The sequence below is a fragment of the Lottia gigantea genome (assembly GCF_000327385.1).
Source record: "Lottia gigantea unplaced genomic scaffold LOTGIsca_16, whole genome shotgun sequence".
Lineage (NCBI taxonomy): Eukaryota > Metazoa > Mollusca > Gastropoda > Lottiidae > Lottia > Lottia gigantea.
In genome coordinates this window covers 1,771,847-1,791,055 of record NW_008707965.1, presented here as the reverse complement: position 1 = coordinate 1,791,055, position 19,209 = coordinate 1,771,847, and the positions used below count along the sequence as shown (strand labels likewise).

The window sequence follows — 19,209 nt, the reverse complement described above, 5'->3', positions numbered from 1 at the left end:
TTGATTTGGGTCTTGATATATATATATATTCTTCTTCAGAGGTATGTAAATGTACAAAAATTGCATAGTTCCATCAAATATACCATATATTTCTATATTAGTCTTTTCTATAGTTGGAAGAGTCTCAAGAAATGCCGATTGATTTTGAGGTTGGAACAAAATACAATTTTGGATAGAATATTACAGTCTGAACATAAAATTTTGAAATTGCAATACGGTTACGATAGGTCGCCAATTTTATTATGGTTTCTAGTGTGCATTACTAGACAATTTGTGTGGGTAGTGGAAGTGTATGTAAGATTGTGAGACATCTGGTAGCTTGTTTGGCTTTGCACATGAACGAAAAATGTATGTCATATTGGATTAAAGGAAATAATAAATCACACGATAACGTGCAAACAGTATACAGGTAAAAAGTCGACACAATTAGAGTAAATGTGGTTAAGTTTCGTGACTAATCTCTTTATCAAGCGTAAAAAAGAGCGAGGAAACCACTTTGTTCGGTGGCTTAGTAAAATATCACTGTGTATTAGAGGAACATTATAGTTACACTTTGATTATGTAAAAAACTGGACAGAGGAGGAAATATATCTATACACAAATATTAGGGAATAATGACAACCATTGCTCAAGGCGCCTTGGTCCCTTTCCCATTCTACTGACAAGACAGATTTTTAATTACATCCCCACATCGTCTGAACAAAGAACAAAGAAACTATCTACAAGCTAGTGCTGAAAAGGGAAGAAACATGAGGCTACATGGGTATAATCCGAGGATCGCAGACCTCCGTAGGCCCCAACTAGAATCCGCAGACTCCCTATGCTACATTCAGCAGACTCCAACTAGAATCATCTGATCGACTAGAATCAGCAGACCAACTATACTATATTCCGCAGACTTAACTCATCGGTCTGATGATTCTAGTTGGGTCTGCAGAATATAGTATAGTCGGTCTGATGATTCTAGTTGGGTCTGCGGAATATGGTAAAGGGGGTCTGCTGATTCTAGTTGGGTCTACGGAATATAGTATAGGGGGTCTGATAATTCTATTTGGGTCTACGGAATATAGTATAGAGGGTGTGATGATTCTCGTTGGGTCTGCGGAATATAGTATAGGGGGTCTGATGATTCTAGTTGAATCTGCGGAATATAGTATAGGGGGTCTGCTGATTCTAGTTGGGTCTGCGGAATATAGTAAAGGTGGTCTGCGGATTCTAGTTGGATCTGCGGGATATAGTATAGGGTGTCGGCTGATTCTATTTGGGTCTGCGGAATATGGTATAGGGGTCTGCGATTCTAGTAGGGGTCTGCGATCTTCGGATTATAGATGTCTGAGATCTTTGATTTTTGGATTATATACTACCCTACGTAAGGCTGTAAAGACAGGCAAACCATACTTTTGTTTTTTCCTTTTTTTTACTCAGGTTTGATATGGGTAATACTTACTTGACGTGAGTTTGAACTGAGATGGAGGTGGATATCGGAGAGGCAGCCATGAAAGCAATCGACTACAAAATATCATAATACATGTAAATATCAATTTAGTGTAACAAATTGCACAACATATCTAACGATCCAGTGAAAAATACAAAAGTACATGCAGCCATTTTATGTAGCGCAGTTACAAAACATAAACGAATGTCTGAACACTACCTGAAAGATTTATTACGTGAAACAAATGACTACAGAACTGTAAACAGCCCCGAGCGTGGCAACGAGACTTTATCCCATGGTTTTCAAACCTTTTGAAACCTCTAGTCTGTTCATAATTCTAGTGATTTGTCTTACTTAATAAACCTTTCAGGTAGTGTACAGACATACTTTTATATTTTATAGCTGCTACATAAAATGGCTGCATCTCGGAGCTGTTCACAGTTCTAGTTGTTTTTAAAATTATAGCGGCCATGTCGAAATATAGAAAAATACAAAATGGACTCAGACCACCAAAAACATTTTATGTAAATGACAGTATACGAATGTTATTTTTGGAAATCTTCCTTCTCGCTCTCTTTTTGGTTTTTGCATGCCTATTTTTTACTAAGTTATGATCTAGATTTGGAATTTAATGTCTGAAATTGCACAATCTTTCAGATTTTGTGACATGATGAAAGATTTTCATGCAGAAGGATAATTCTAAAAAAAAATAGTAGCTTTGTGTGCTGTAATGACAGTCAAGCTATGTTGATAAAATGCAATTGTCTACTTTCTATCTATCTATCTATCTATCTATCTAACTATAAATCGAGATTTTCATGGTCATGTTATATTTTTGTCCAGAAACTAAGTATTGGTGAGGCTTTCATGTGACATATTGGAAAGTTTTAGTCGAGATTTCTGGAACACGAATTTCGTGATTTAACATGGAAACAGATGGNAAATAAATTATCAGTCTTAGTCTATACATTACAATATGGACTCACTCCACTAAAACATTTTATGGCAATGATTGTATAGGAATGTAGTCCAAGCTATTTTTAGTGGGTAAATTTTGGTCTAGATTTGGAATTTGATGTCTGAAATTGCATTATCTTTCAGATTTGGTGAGATGATGAGAGACTTAAAGGCGGAAGGCTAATTCTAAAAATAGTCGTTTTGTGAAGTGCCAAACTCTAGCGGATGAGTATAACCGGTAGTAGTCTACTTTCAATTTTAGTAGCTCAAAATTTTCATGGTCATCATATAATGAATTTTTTAGGAGACATTGAGAATTGGTCAGGCTTTCATTCGACATGTTGGAAAGCTTTCTGGAAAAAGTTATAGAAGGTTGAATTTCGTGTTTTAACATGGGAAGAGATGGCAAATGAATTAGTGGAGTGAGTCCATATACAATAAGACTTACCTCCCCTAATAGGACAATTTCCCATAGCAACTATTAATAAGGTAGAACTGCAAAATAAAATTCAAAACTTTATGACAAGGGAACATGATTATCAATGTATATGCTAAGGACTCATAGAACATAAATTAAAGAATGTCCTTTGTTGGTCAGATCTTCTTTTGTTTGGTAACTGCGGTGATACGCTGACGAAGCCCATGGTAAAGTATAGATATAGTGTAATGTATAAAATCTGACGGAGGTTACAGTGGCATTCTATCTTTAGAAGTTATTCACTATAGATTAATAACTCTTTATGTAGCTGTTTAACAATAAATATTCCTATACAAAAAGGCCAAATTGGTGTTTTAAATAGAAGTATAGAAATACGTACATAATATACAATAACGTTAGGCTTGATATTTCACTTGTCATGTATTTAATGTGTTTGTGTATCGTTCCTATGTATGGATTTTAAATGCACCATAGAGCAAATCTGTATTCTGACTGAAAATTTGAATGGTTGAAATCGATAATCAGTTGTTGTTAAATTTAGTTGTTTCTTTCATTCTTTTTTATGCATTTACAAAACAATTGTTGACTTAAACATAGACTAATCCTACATTAAGCATAGCAGTAATGTTATAGCTATGTTCCGAACAGTAAAAGTATTTGATCAAATATCAAAAGAATCATAAAGTGTAGACAAGAGCTGGTTGGTATCATCAAATTCATGAAATTGTATTTGTTGACGTCAAGACTGTATTGTAATGGAACTGACAGCGACAATTCTCATGGTTCTACTCCTGATATCACCCACAGATTCTCATGGTTCTACTCCTGATATCACCCACAGAACCTAACCATCAATCCAACAGACAAGCACCGGACATACAATAATTTCACTATTATTTCTTATCGTTTACACCTTTCCATTCTTCTTTGCATGTTGTTTTCAAAATGTTCTGGGTCAACTAGGATTATAAATGAACTCATCATATTATGATACTCTTGCAAATTTAGTGTTTCGTGAAGGTAGATGAAAACAGTCTATTGAAACTATAAATTACTGGACTAAAATAATAAAATGACAATACCTGTTCACTGCCTTCTACCAAATATTGCGACTTTGTCCAAGAAGGAAGTTGATTAAAAAATCATTAACATTGTACACAATTAGGGTTTATCACGTGATTAGGGGTAACAAGGCGGTGCAGGACTTTAAATGGGTTTTAAAAGAGTCGTACCATATCAATAGATTACGTGTGGAACACAAACCGTTTATGAAAACTAAATATTTGTTAAAAATTTATAAAAGCGGGGAAAGCGTAGACATTTTTTTACATTTCATGGCCCGAGTAACACACTGTACAAACTACCCTATAGGTAATTTTGGGACTGAGTTTGATCTGTAATAACCAATAGGTTTAAAAAAAAACATTGGAGATGCGGAAAATCTCCAGAAAACGTGGCCAAAATTTCGGAGACTGGAATAGAGGCCGATGTTTCTGACTATCAATAATGTGTACAATCAGGGTTCAGTTTAAGCGGTATTGAATTGCAGTTGGTCAGTCAAAATGACCCCTTTTGCGAAATCTATAAAAAATAACGACAACAATCCTTAGTCTCTTTAACCGTAAGAACTGTCGCCATTGGCAACATCGATCTAAAGTATGTGTATCGGGGATACCTTTGGCTTCTATTTGGGAAATTACAATTCTTTGTCAGATGCCCGTGGTTCCTGCAATTCCCAAAAGAGTAAACCGGAAATGACACAGCTCCTGCAAGAGAATTTGTAACCAACCTAACACCAGACCACAATAACATAATAATATAGCCGCATCATTTCCGGTTTACTCTTTCTAGAACTGCAGGAACCACAGAATTGGAATGTCCCAAATAGAAATCATAGGTGTCCCCGATACACATAAAAAGGTTAGAAAACATCTTCACAATCCTTTTAAAGCAAATGGATAAATTCAACAGAGAAGAAATACAACATCGTGACCGTGAAATTAAATAGTGTTTTTATTTTACAATAATAAATTTAACATAGAAAAATTGTTATGTCTTTTCCCTTTGTAAAAATTATCATATACAATACATGCTCATGTGAGTTAATAACATTGGGTTAATGAAACCATTTCTTCGGACTTTGTCTGGCAATATGTATTTTAAATACGACGGACCAACGAAATCCAAAAACATTTGGCCTGTACGAATATTACTTATTAACTTGTGAAATCTAGTCTAGAAGGTTGTATCGTAATGTATGACGAAAAGAACCAGTTAGTAGTCAAAATTCAAATGTGAAAGAAATAGAATCAAAGTTTTACAATATACAGTATAAATAATATCAAAGATAAAATAAAATCATCACAATATATATTTTGGTAAAAGTATTTTTCATCAGCTATTAGAGCTTTATTCACAATCAAAGCAACACGTCTGGATATTTCCCCAAAATTACAGGATATCTGAATTCAAAGTATAATGAAATCTAGAAGATTCTTACAACTCAGCAAACAGATATGATTTGAGTTTGTTTAAACATTCGATAGGCCAATTAGTAAAATTTATTTCAAATTGATCTGAGTAAGCCAATCATGCTATCGGAAGCTTGAATGTATCTTAGTACTAAGAATTGAAACTAGATTGTTGGAAAAACTTTAATTGACAGAATTAATTGATGCATGTTAATCAAGCAAGGATTTCGACTTGGCTCAATTGCGATATTAATCTGCATTTGAATCTGAATCTGAATTTTAATCTGAATCTCCAACTCAATCTGAATCTGAATCTGAATCTGAATCTCAAACTCAATCTGAATCTGAATCTGAATCTCAAACTCAAACTCAATCTGAATCTGAATCTGAATCTGAATCTGAATCTAAATCTCACACTCAAGCTGAATCTGAATCTGAATCTGAATCTCCAACTCAATCTGAATCTGAATCTGAATCTCATCTCAATCTCAATCTCAATCTCAATCTCAATCTCACACTCAATCTGAATCTGAATCTCAAACTGAATCTCAAACTCAATCTGAATCTGAATCTGAATCTCAAACTCAATCTGAATCTGAATCTGAATCTCAAACTTAATCTGAATCTGAATCTGAATCTCAATCTCAATCTCAATCTCAAACTCAATCTGAATCTGAATCTGAATCTGAATCTGAAACTCAATCTGAATCTGAATCTGAATCTCAAACTCAATCTGAATCGCAATCTCAAACTCAATCTGAATCTGAATCTGAATCTCAAACTCTGAATCTCAGTCTGAATCTGAATCTCAAACTGAGACTCAAACTGAGACTCATACTGAATCGGAATTTGAATCTGAATCTGAATCTGAATTTCAAACTCAATCTGAATCTGAATCTCAAACTCAAACTGAATCTAAATATGAATCCGAATATGAGGGTACCTCATTTAAGTATTTCAAACCTTTATACATCAAATAATCATTCTCATAATCATCATTCTCCTTATTTAAATCATAGGAATTATAATCATCATCATAATCATCATCAATAACAGACATTAACTGAACAGGCAGTGAAAATCGCATAGAATCAATATCTTTAAACATCAGAAAATCAGTCAGGGTTGGAAAATCGAGAAGTTCTGAAAAACGGTCATGAATTGCTAGACCTGTATTTTGTCTGATAACTCGTCTACAAATTTCTTTCAGACTCAGGTTGTTGGCGAAAAGACAGAATTTTTCTCTCGGTTTTTCTCTTAAAGTTTCTGGCAATGATGCTTCATAATTTTCTTCTTGTTCAAAATGTAATATTTTTGTAATTTGTACAACTGAACCACCACTTAAAACCAGGATTTGTCTTAATTCATGCCTAGATTGTGAAGAAAATTCCTCAAGAGATAATTGACCATAGGAGATTTCTCCATCATCTGAGGTTAAATGTTGAAGGTTGACATTATTAAAAACAAGAAACTTGATAAAATTGACTGTTTGATCAATTTGCCATAATGGTGAGAATTGGAGTAGGTTTTGAATCAAAGTGTTACCATTAAGACATGGCTGATTAAAAGATTGTCTACAACCACGAGACAGAAGTAAATTAAAACATGTTAAATCATAAACATTGTTTGTTAAATCTATGTATTGTAGAGCAGATCGACGATGATTGTCTACAATATTCACATCAGCTCCATGTATGAATAGTGTTTCTAACAATTTTCTATCATTTTTCATACAAGCCAACATTAAAACTGTTTTACCTTTTTTATCCTGCATATTGACGTCTGCACCAAGACTGAGTAAGATACCAATACATTGAAGATATCTAGGAAAGTATTCAAAGGCACATAACTCTTTCACTATTGAATTGACTTTCATCATGTTTAATTTTTCTTTTATCAAAGTAAATCCAGTGACACATAGGTGGAGTGCTGTATGGCCCTGGTGGTTTTGTCTATTGACGTCACAGGGTAAAGGAGCTAAAAATTGAAGGAAGGGTGAATTCATGAAAAGTGAGGCCACCATTAATGGTGAATTACCATCATTATTTGTATGATTAAAATCTAATTTATAATCAAACAAAAAACTGAAATCTATGTAATAATCTATATAACATTGAGCTAAAAGATGGACTATATTTTCACCTGATGATGTTAAGTAATTGATAAAGAGACCATTCTGAATAAAAAACCATAGAGATTGAATATCACTTTCTCTCAGAATGGTATCAGCTAATCGAAACTGCGCATTGGAATTATCAGTTAAAACATCAACATTACGTTGGATTAAATCATGAAGCAATTCCACATCCTGATCTTTTGCTATTTTATGAAGGCTGTGTAAACCATCCCCAGTGGAGAAGGGTGAATACCCCCTTCCATTAATTATATTGACATCACAGTTACCTACTTCAATTAAGCACTTTATGATTTGCATATTACCATAATATAAAGCTAAATGTAACGGTATACAACCGTATTTGTCCTGTATATTAGTATCGCTGTCATTGCGACCAAGTATACGTCTTACAATTTCCATGTTCCGCTCCCGTACAGCTGAATGTAAGGGTGTTTCACCGACACGGTCCTGGATATTGACATCACAGTCCATACGGTTTAGTAAACACTCGACAACTTCTTTCTGACTCTCACATACAGCTATATGTAAGGGTGTAAAACCGCCATCCTCCTGTATATTGACATCACAGGTAGAATGATCTGTTAAACACCTTATCATTTTCGTATTTTTCCTCCATACAGCCATATGTAAGGGTGTGCGACCTGTATTATCCTTTATATTGATTCCACAATTACTTTTTCCAATCATACACCTTACAATTTCTATGTTACTCTCCTGTACAGCCATATGTAAGGGTGTGCGACCTGTATTATCCTTTATATTGATTCCACAATTACTTTTTCCAATTATACACCTTACAATTTCTATGTTACTCTCCTGTACAGCTATATGTAAGGGTGTATGACCTCTATTGTCCCTTATATTAAGACCACAATTAACTTCTTCAATTATAGACCTTACAATATCTATATTGCCATAGCATACAGCTATATGTAAGGGTGTTTGACTACTACTGTTCTGTAAATTGAAATTACTGCCTGCCCGGTTTATAAAACATCTTACAATTTGTATATTATCATTCAACACTGCTGTATGTAAAGGTATTTCACCGTAACTGTTCTGTATATTAACATTACATGTTGTCTGCTCTGTTAAACACCTTACAATGTTTATGTTACTCTTCTTCACTGCTGTATGTAGGGGTGTATCACCTCTTCCTATCTTTATATTAACATCACAGCCAACATGCTCCACTAAACACCTTACAATTTCTGTGTTATCATACAATACAGCTAAATGTAAGGCAGTATAATACAAATTGTCCTGCAAATTGACATCACAGTTAGTCTGTTGTATTAAACACCTTACAATTTCTACATTAGAATTCTGTACAGCTGTATGTAACGGTATACGGCCGCTATTGTCCTGTACGTTTACATCGTAGGTACCATTTTGTATCAAACCATTTACAGCCAATAGATCATTGTTATTTACGGCATCAAATAAAGATGTTCTGGTTTTCAAATCGGCCTGTAATAAATCAAACCATTACAATTAAATATTTTCCTTAATTAAGTTTAAGCCGAACAAGAATGAGTGTACTGAATCATTTTATAAACAAATGCACTATTAAAATATCACCTTCTATAACTATGGCTTTCGATTATCGTTCGATCTATCATTATTTGTATCTAGACTTATATCTGTATCTTATATTGTCTACGGTTTCCTATTTACTTTGCTGGTCCCAATATCTTTACAGAAAATGTATTTTACTTAAAGCTATCGGATCGCGTATAATTTTTTGTATGTAATCTTGACAGAACTTTCGAACGGATGCAGTTTTGGAAATTCGAACTTTTGTAGTAATTTTGGTCAAAACTCTAACCTCTTTATTTTTTATTTTAAAGATTACAAAAAAAAAATGAAAGGAAAAAAAATGAAAAAAGACCGTTTGAAAATTACCTAGGTCCTTTCACAGTCCTTATTTGAAATTTCCACATGTCAAAGTTTTTACAGATAGGCTACAGAAGAAAGGCTTATATCTTGTTAAAAAATTATCTTGACCTTTCAAAGCAACAATTTCATGCGCTACCTAGACTTTGAATTTAGAGCAAAGCTTTTTATTTCACAGGGCTCTTAAAATGGGTAATTTACATAATTCTCTTATTTTAAGAGGATTATAAAACATGAACTTGAATCTCGAGTGACGTTTTGTAATGTTCTTGTCATGCGTTTTTTCTTGCGATATCATGGTCCTTTAAACACTTCAAAAGGGCCCTGGATATTCCATGACCAGCTAACTATCAAGATACACACGCATAAAGACAGGATGTTGATCTTCCCCTGGTAACCTGCCTGCTTGGCACGCTCCTGAATATTTGGAACTCATTCTTGTTTGTTTGTTAAGCGATGGACGTCAATTCGCTCAACTTAAGCAAATATAAGGCCAATAAGGACTATCAATCTTACTTTGACTTTCAGACACTTAGCATTAGATGTTTTTGATTGGCCCAAATCTTCGAACCTTCTCTTTATCTTCAGCTTCGAACTTTCCATCGGTGGTCGATAGCCTGTTTTTTCTTTCACCTTACTACCAGATGTCTAGAATATACAAATTTCTACTACTACTACTATTGCATAATAACATGAAGTTGGAATAAAGCTTTAATTCTTAGACCATGATATAGTAACCAACGTTACATCTATGTCGCTAAAATAGTCTACGGGCCAAACTTAAAAAAATAGCGATGTCATCGTAATACGCCCACATTTGTAAAGGCAGCTAATTTGTCCGGGAGGTTGACAAGGGTCATCAGTAAATGAATGTTTCTGAGAGTGAAATTTTCATATTTCATGGGTTTTGTTTACAGCTTACTATTCAAGAACAAGGGCAATAACTCAAAGTCAATATTCGTCTGATATTCAATAGGGTTCATCCTTGGGTGATTACAAACACTCACACCAAGTTTCGCCAAAATCCATCAAGAAACCAGCTCTCTATCGTGTCCACAAACAATTGTGGACGGACGGACGGACCGACGGACAGGGGCGACACATTAATGTGTGGGTGTATAAAAATAGAAACATACTGAAAAATCGTGTAGCTCTTGACCCTTCGGCTGACCACACTCGTTAACGAAGCATATTGCCCCACTGAATAAATACTTCATTTCTGACAACTTTGTAAAAATATCATTTTCATACCTTTTTAATCAAAATTATGTGTCAAAATGTATCAGATTCTATGGTCTGTGGAAGAACCTACCTAACTGCTCCATAGGAGCATAAAGGTTTCAACAGAAGTGCGGCGTTCTAATATCAACCTCAACGGTTATTCCCCTATTCAGTTAGTCTGCTCTTTATTTGTAACCCCAATCACGGGAGGCTGGTGCTGCTGGCAGCTTTGATTTTAATAAAAATATTTGGCAGTACAGTAACAACTACCAGTATGAAATATTCAACCTTCAGACATACACTTGTTCTGAATTCTAAAAATTGAACGCGTTTTTAATAACATGGACAATAACTCACACTACATATTTTTCGATTTTTCTGATTTTCAATAGGGTTCAGCCTTGGGTGGTTATATACACTCACACCAAGTTTCCTCAAAATCCACCAAGAATTGTGCCTTCTAGAGTGTTTACAAGCTAAAATTGAACGCGTTTTCAAGAACAAGGGCAATAACTCATACTAATTATTTTTCGATCTTTCTGATTTTAAATAGGTACATCCTTGGGTGATAACAAACACTCACACCAAGTTTCATCAAAATCCGCCAAGAATTGCACCTTCTAGAGTGTTTACGAGCTAAAAATTGAACACGTTTTCAAAAACAAGGGCAATAACTTATACTAAATATTTTTCGATTCTTCTGATTTTCAATAGGGTTCATAGGTGACGGCAATATGCACCCCCATTTCATGGGGCGTACAAAAATGAGGACTCGTCATTTTAAGATCCTCTATGATACATAGAAAAGATATTAATAGAAATAGTGAGTATAATCTAAGATATTTGTGCAGGAATTATGTGATTTTTTCGTAAATTTCTAGTATTTCTGAAGACTATTTACATATATTTCAGATCAACTTCAAAATGGCATACTTGTCCCTTTAAGATTTCTGAAAGAGATGTCCTAGGATTCAGAAATAGAAATTTTTTGTAAAGGAAATACTCTAGATTAAAAATATAAGAAAAAAAAGATAACTTAATGTGAATATAACAGGTGTAAACGATAAGAGATACAGTCTTATATAACAAACACGATGTTTCTACAATACTTCACTAACAAACACGACTTATCTACAGGATTTTTCTTTCGCTCTCACGTCTTTCTCCGTGAATTGAATTTTGCTGATTATTTTTAAGTGAATTGTAGTACCAGGTTCAAAACAGTTATGTAATTCGTAGATCAATTTCTTGAAAATTTGTCTGCTTGACATTTCGCTATTCCCAGAGAACAATTTACAGAGTTGATAAATTTCGACAAGAAATGTTGCATATTTTGAATAGTTCTCTCAAAAACCAAAGTGATATCGTAATTTCATCGACGTAAAGTTGTTCTATGTACTATCGGTACACAATTAAGCTGATTTTCAAATCCATGCGTGTTCGTGACACACTGGTTTTTTTTTAAAACTAACTTTACTAAATTGTACAGCACTTCTAACTTTATGACCTTGGTCCGTGCTTTTTATGGGAATTCTATTCACGTAACACCCCAACACTGGATATGCTTTTGTTATATAACCCTGTATTATAGAAAAAAACAACAAAAGCGAGGCTATAAATAGACGATGTAAAGAATATTCTCTATTCAATAAATTCAGATATCATAATTCAAAAATTATTGTGACAAAAATCAACAAAAGAATTGTATGACTAAACCTCAACATTGATTTATATATTTGTAATCGAGTTACATGTAGTGGTAACCATTTATGGTGCAATTGCGTCTTTCTGTTTTTGACCAATCATACTTTAGTCTCAAAGGGGAATTTTTTTTAGCTAAGCCAATAGGTAATAGTGTTCGGCATCTATAGAAATAGCATACGAAATTACTAGTTTAAGATATGAGATAATAAGGAATTGTGCGATTTTCGTCCATTTCTAGCACTTCTGGACACTATTTACATATATTCAAGACTCTAATCAACCCCACAGAATGGCGCATCTGTCCCTTTAAACACAGTTGTATATCGCTTTGGACCGTCAAATGATTAAAATACAAACAAAGTGAACAAGTTCTTGCTGTTCATAAACATAGGATTCCTCTAAACAATCTAGCAAACGCTCAAAGCATCAAAGCAGGCAGGAAGGATGGAGCCACAATTATTATCGACGACAACGACTAAAATATATGGTCCTAGATATTTTGACTGATAAAAATAACTAACTTTTCAAACCGTTCTAAAAATGAAGAAACTTGTCTATAGATTAATAAGTTAAAATAACTTAAGTTAAGTAAAGTTACGATAAAGAATGCGAATCTCCACTTAGTTCGTTTTAACATAAGAGTAAAGAAAATGAAAAATGTTCTACATCTACCAGCGAATCTGTTAGCTTACCTTGTCCATGCGATCCAATCATCACTAGAACTATAGAACGTCGTATGAAATGTATGGTATCCATGTGTCTGAATTTCACATAATGAAAGGAGCAGATGATAGTGATAGTCAGATGAGTCAGTTTATGAAGTCGATTTCGGGTTAAGTATTTCCTTTGCCAAGTCTCGTTGCTGGATTAAATATGACATCAGATCCTCTATACAGGTCATATTAATATATTATATCATATAAAGATACGATAGAAACTTGAACTCGAATATGTTTGTATTACATTATAATGTTTAAGGAAATATTAAATCTGGAAACCCATTTTATAAATTTCGTATGACATAAGCTCTCGTTTAAGATCCTCTTTATAATGCACATTTTTCTTATTTGTAATAAATAATGTTTCAAAATTGTCGAATACTAACTACTTAGTTCATTTTGGTTACAATCTTTAAGATAGCTTGACAGGCAAGGTAATATACGCTCATTGGCAGCTTTGATTTTAAATAAAAATGTTTGGCAGTACAGTAACAATTACCAGTATGAAATATTCAACCAATATTGATTTTTTTGAGGCGATACTGAATAATATTACCAAGCTGTGTTATTCTAATGTATGTCCAAACCTGTCTGTAGTTAAGCCTGCGCATGCGTGGGCATACTATTTTTTTGACAGGAACGTTATATGTTTTCTAACGGAAAATAATAACACGATCGCTGTTAATTTACGGAAAATATGGTTTTGATCTGTAACTTGAGTCACAATAATTCGTCAACCCTAATTTGGTCACTGAATATTCGTCAACGGTTATACTTTATGAATTCCTTAAATTAAATTTAATATGGTGAAGTGAGTTACATGGAGAACTTGAAATGCTGACCCGATATTCCACCACTCATTCCTGTTCTATTATCACCCTTTGTCAAAAACTACAAAATGCAGTTTTTTCTGTACTGAAATATTGTCTGTCTAATGCTTCTTCAGTATTTCAGGTGTGTGTGTTTTATATTGCTTAGTATATGGTGGGGTGGTGCTGTGTCAATCTGTCAATAGGTGAAAAGCTGATTGCCTGAGTGTGATTCTAAGGTTGGCTTCACATAGTATTTTAATATTGATTTACCTTAAGTATTAAAGATACATAATTATAATACAAATCCTATTTGTAAGCTTGTACATAGGACTGTAATAGATTATAGTTCTATGGTTTGTATAATCATTAAAATCTAAACTTATCTTTCTTGCAGCTTTAATATATACTTTTGTACTGTTAACAGATTATATAAATTAGTTATTAGTTTTACTTTAAACCCCTTTTTCAGGGTAGGTACTTTAGTATTTCTGACTATTTTACATTTTACATACATTCAATAAATACATTCTGCTAGCATAGCCGCAAGAGTTACGTACCTTTCGTACGAGTTAGTTCCCTTTACATCTATACTAGTTTTATTTGTGCTATCGTCTGCTATTTTTCTGTGATATGTATTATTATTATTTTAATTGTATACTAATGATTGTAATATATATTTCAGAGTTTTTAAAAAAACGGTAAAACTAATTAGAATTTGATTAAACTGCTACGCGCCATTACAATTGCACCAAAAACAGCCGAGATATATCATGATTGATATATTGCAATAATTAACACTAACAGCACAGGTTTTTATAACCAGTGGTATAACAGTAGCGGCTAAGAGCAGTTTGGTCAAACGAACACGGTATCAATTGTAGAGTGCAAGCATGTAGAGAATGAAAAGGTATATGATGAACTGAGTGTCCCCCGGGGACCCCTTGCTGCTTTTGGCCCCAGAGAAACCAAAATGAGGGAAAAAAAAACGCTAGATAAAACATAGACTGGAACCACACACAGTGTAGTCCAGGGTAATTTATACTGGTCGAAAAATGACCCATGTCAGAGACACTGCCTGCCCGCCAGACACCAAAATAGGGCCTCAAAATATTCTCGATCATCATTGATACCACTTGAAACAAAGTCACATCTCAGAGAATACAGAATGGTCAACCCTGCTGACAAATTGCGTTGCATTATGAAGATGTATTACATTTTACAAAATACGACTTTCAACTAACGAAAACGGGCAAGGGTTAAATGACGGAAAATTCTTGCCGGGACAGCAGCATCAAGTCGGGAATAAACGATGTACGATGTACGGTGTCAGGTGCGGTGTAGGTGTGGGATGATCGATACAGTAGAAAATAGAACAAGTGAACACACGAGGTACGGGTCCGGACACGATGCGAACACTATTCGCGTCTACTATTTCTACTGTATCGATCATCCTGTACACCGCACCGGACACCGTACATGATCTATCCCTACTTTTAGCCTGCTCTTTTTCGATTTCTAACTGACGTGGGATCTTTGACGTGCTCCTACAAAGCAACACGGTAGAAATACGACATACTTTTTGACGCGTTGATGAGAAGATACATTTGAGTATATGAATCATTTTATTAAAGAAAGCAGGACCCTGACAAGAGGCCTTTTCAAACATCATAAATATATTTATATTTAAGCATTATAAAAATTCAAGTGCGCCGTTTTTTGACCGTATCTTAGTCACAGAAACTTGAATTAATAGTAAGAGTGTTCACAGCTCACCATCGACATTTGAGTCTATGGGTTTCCTTATTTTTTTAATGTCAAATGAAATGAAATGTATGGAGTTTTACGTCCTACTTTTCTGCACCTTGTGGGTAATGTCAAATGAAGCTAACTATTCGATTAATTTGTGTCATGTATTCTTAATCATATCATTATGTTCTTAATGCATATAATAAAGATTTTTAACCAATCATATATGTCCATGTAATTGCAGTCTGGATAAACAAAATAGGACTTTTTGACCTTTCTTGATCGGTCACTCATTGGAATTCTGCTGGTAATTCACTTCTTATTTAGCTAAATTATGAATTTATTATGGACATGTGAGACAAACTGGTGTTTTTCCAAGTCATTAGAGCACCTCTACTCTCTATTCATACAAGTATTAGCATTTTCATTTTCATTAATTATGGACATGTGAGACAAACTGATATTTTTCCAAGTCATTAGAGCACCTCTACTCTCTTTTCATATAAGTATTAGCTTTTTCCATTTTCATCAATGAAAATAAGGGAACCCATCTTTAAATCAATGTGTGTCCAAAATTATCTGCGTTTAAAGGTTTAAAAGTTTCAAAGACGACTCGTCATTTGAGATACTCTGTGATATAAAAGAAAATTCATATTTTGAAGTATTTTTTAAAGAAGTAATGCGATTTTTGTACATTTCCGGTATTTCTGAAGACATTTTACATATACTCAAAACCCAAATCAACCCCGAACCTGACCAACTTGTCCCTTTAAATTACTTTAGAACTTGTTTTCCTTGTCAAATTTCACACGATGTATTTGCCTCATTTGCTTATAAAGTCATGGTTTAGAAATATTTACAGCTTATTACACCACTACCATATCAACTATATGCACCGACAAAATGAAATGAAAAAAGGCCCGAAGTCTTTTATACGTTATTTCATTATTCTATAATAGCTCTTTTCACACGACACGAAGCAAAAGAATAATGAAACTTGACAGTTAAATATCAGAAAATCTCCATATCCCTATAAAATAATTATCAAAAATACTAAAAAAATGAAATGACACGAAACAGTATTATAACGAACTTGGGCCTACAGTACTACAGGTTGGAAACCCGGGCCTAAGATACGTTGATTCAGATTCAAACTCCACACAAAATAAGGCATCTGATTTGTCCGTCAACATTTCTCGTGGATGCTGAAGAGACTAACGTTCGCCTCTGATTTGATTAAACTTGGGATGAAATATTAGATTTAATTATCGATTTTATCTTTAGTTATTTTCTAGAATTGACTGAATTTGATGTCATTAACTGTACAATATTTCACAATTTGTGACTGATGACGTGGGTTTATTTTATCTTTCCTAGTAATCCATGTTATTTGAAGTCGTTCTACTAAAATTCAAGATTGACTTATTTTGGTATTTAAAGAGGTAAAGATGTGAAAGAAAGAAATAACGAAGCAAGTCAACCAAAACGACTTCTTAAATTGTCTACCATTAGTTTAGCATCTTTGATCATCGCCGAGACATCAGCGAGTATTAGTCCACCCAGAACAATTGATATGGCAGCAATTCCGAAATAACCCATTCCAGTAGAGGAGTCTCGCTCGTCCGGTGCGCTAATTTTCTTTCTGACCACAGCTGAGAGGTTCTTTTTCTCCACAATCAGTTCTTTTTTCGCTTCATCTCGTTTCTCTTCAACAAATTCCTGGAACTCTTCTTCCGTAGCTGGAATTACAGGAACTGTGATGTTGATACATCGACAGTCACATGTGTCATTGATAAAAGCTTCCACTGAAATCATAAAAAGGTTAATTAAATACAGTCTGTGTCACCTATACATCGTTAAGACAGTGTACGCCCAGTATTAGACTTATCGTCCAGACAGTATCTACTCAGTATTAGACTTATCGTCCAGACAGTATCTACTCTGTATTAGACTTATCGTCCAGACAGTGTACGCTCAGTATTAGACGTACCATCAAGACAGTGTACGCTCAGTATTTGGCGTGACGTGAAGACAGTATCAACTCAGTATTAGAATTATCGTCCAGACAGTATCGACTCAGTATTAGACTTATCGTCAAGACAGTGTACGCTCAGTATTAGACGTACCGTCAAGACAGTGTACGCTCAGTATTTGGCGTGACGTGAAGACAGTATCGACTCAGTATTAGAATTATCGTCCAGACAGTATCGACTCAGTATTAGACGTACCGTCAAGACAGTGTACGCTCAGTATTTGGCGTGACGTGAAGACAGTATCGACTCAGTATTAGACTTATCGTCAAGATAGTGTACGCCCAGTATTTGGCGTGACGTGAAGACAGTGTCGACTCAGTATTAGACTTATCGTCCAGACAGTATCGACTCAGTATTTGGACTTACTATCAAGACAGTATCGACTCAGTATTTAGACTTACTATCAAGACAGCATCGACTCAGTATTTGGACTTACTATCAAGACAGTATCGACTCAGTATTTGGACTTACTATCAAGACAGTATCGATTCAGTATTTGGACTTACTATCAAGACAGTATCGACTCAGTATGAGACTATCGCCAGGGCAGCGTAGGATCAGTCAGTATATGTACTTACCACCAAGACAGTGTCAACTCACTAATTGCACTTACCGTCAAGACAGTGTCTACTCAGTATTAGAGTTACCGTCAAGACAGTATCGACTCAGTATGAGACTATCGACAGGGCAGCGTAGGATCAGTCAGTATATGGACTTACCACCAAGACAGTGTCAACTCAGTAATTGCACTTACCGTCAAGACAGTGTCGGCTCAGTATTTGAAATTCAGAGCTTGCACTCTGTAATGCGATCGTTGAGGGCTGATCCACGCTTAGAACTGCATAACATATTGTTCCACCGTTAGTTTGTATTTGGTACTCGGCTATCCAGCATTCTAATGTCTCGAATATATCAGTTCCATTTCCGCGAAATTTAGTACACAAGTCCTGACATTGCTTGGTCGTCAGGTCCCCTTGTCCAATGAAAAACAAAGTTTCGTTGATGTTGGTAGATGAAGACCTGTTGAATTTGTCTCTAAAATCAGCTTCATCAGCTGAAATGGAGTAAAATAATACATGATTCAGGCGCATCAATGATGGATTGCGTCTACAATGAAGCGTTTACATTATCCAGCAAGGCAAAGATCCAAATGTTTCATTTCATTTACTTCCAATACATCTTCCAAATAAGAAATATGTGCAGTTAATAAGACTCATTCATTTGTTGATATTATTCTGGGCTTATAGGGGATAGAGAGGTTTTCTAAAATTTATATGTGTATTGAGGACACTGATAGCATCAATTTGCACCATTCTCATTTTCACTCTGTGGTTTCTACAATTCTAAAAAAACTAAGTGTTTTATGACGTCAAATATGCTTTATAACACATGGCCCTTCGTGGTTAGTGACGTCATCAAACACTTAGTTTTAGTGAAATTGCAGGAACCACAGACATCTGATTGAAAATTGGAATGATGCAAATTGATGTTAGTGATCACATTAACGATAAGATTTCCTTATCTTCAAATATGAAAATGAAAATGCTAATACTTATATGAATAGAAAGTAGAGGTGTTCTTAAGACTTCAAAAAATGCCAGTTTGTCTCACATTATAAGTTCATAATTAGAAGAGAATT

General features: G+C 34.5%; 3 protein-coding genes across 3 annotated transcripts in view; all 3 read right to left on the bottom strand.

Moving 5' to 3' along the window:
- The window catches only part of LOTGIDRAFT_158258 (hypothetical protein), a gene marked incomplete at both ends in the record, with an annotated part of 14,311 nt that extends 12,404 nt beyond the window's left edge, over positions 1 to 1,907 (bottom strand). The window contains 2 exons of the mRNA XM_009050974.1: positions 1,448 to 1,509; positions 1,823 to 1,907. Of these exons, the coding sequence (XP_009049222.1) occupies positions 1,448 to 1,509; positions 1,823 to 1,907 (147 nt within the window). The remainder of the gene's footprint in view (positions 1 to 1,447; positions 1,510 to 1,822) is intronic.
- A 4,299-nt stretch (positions 1,908 to 6,206) lies between these two features.
- On the bottom strand, positions 6,207 to 13,016 carry LOTGIDRAFT_158257 (hypothetical protein; the record flags this gene model as incomplete). The annotated part of the gene is made up of 4 exons (XM_009050973.1): positions 6,207 to 7,478; positions 9,852 to 9,983; positions 12,029 to 12,168; positions 12,953 to 13,016. The coding sequence occupies 4 exons, from the start codon at positions 13,014 to 13,016 to the stop codon at positions 6,207 to 6,209; spliced, it is 1,608 nt and encodes a 535-aa protein (XP_009049221.1).
- A 3,997-nt stretch (positions 13,017 to 17,013) lies between these two features.
- LOTGIDRAFT_230983 (hypothetical protein) overlaps positions 17,014 to 19,209 on the bottom strand; it is a gene marked incomplete at both ends in the record, with an annotated part of 9,226 nt that continues 7,030 nt past the window's right edge. The window contains 2 exons of the mRNA XM_009050972.1: positions 17,014 to 17,342; positions 18,325 to 18,624. Of these exons, the coding sequence (XP_009049220.1) occupies positions 17,014 to 17,342; positions 18,325 to 18,624 (629 nt within the window). The remainder of the gene's footprint in view (positions 17,343 to 18,324; positions 18,625 to 19,209) is intronic.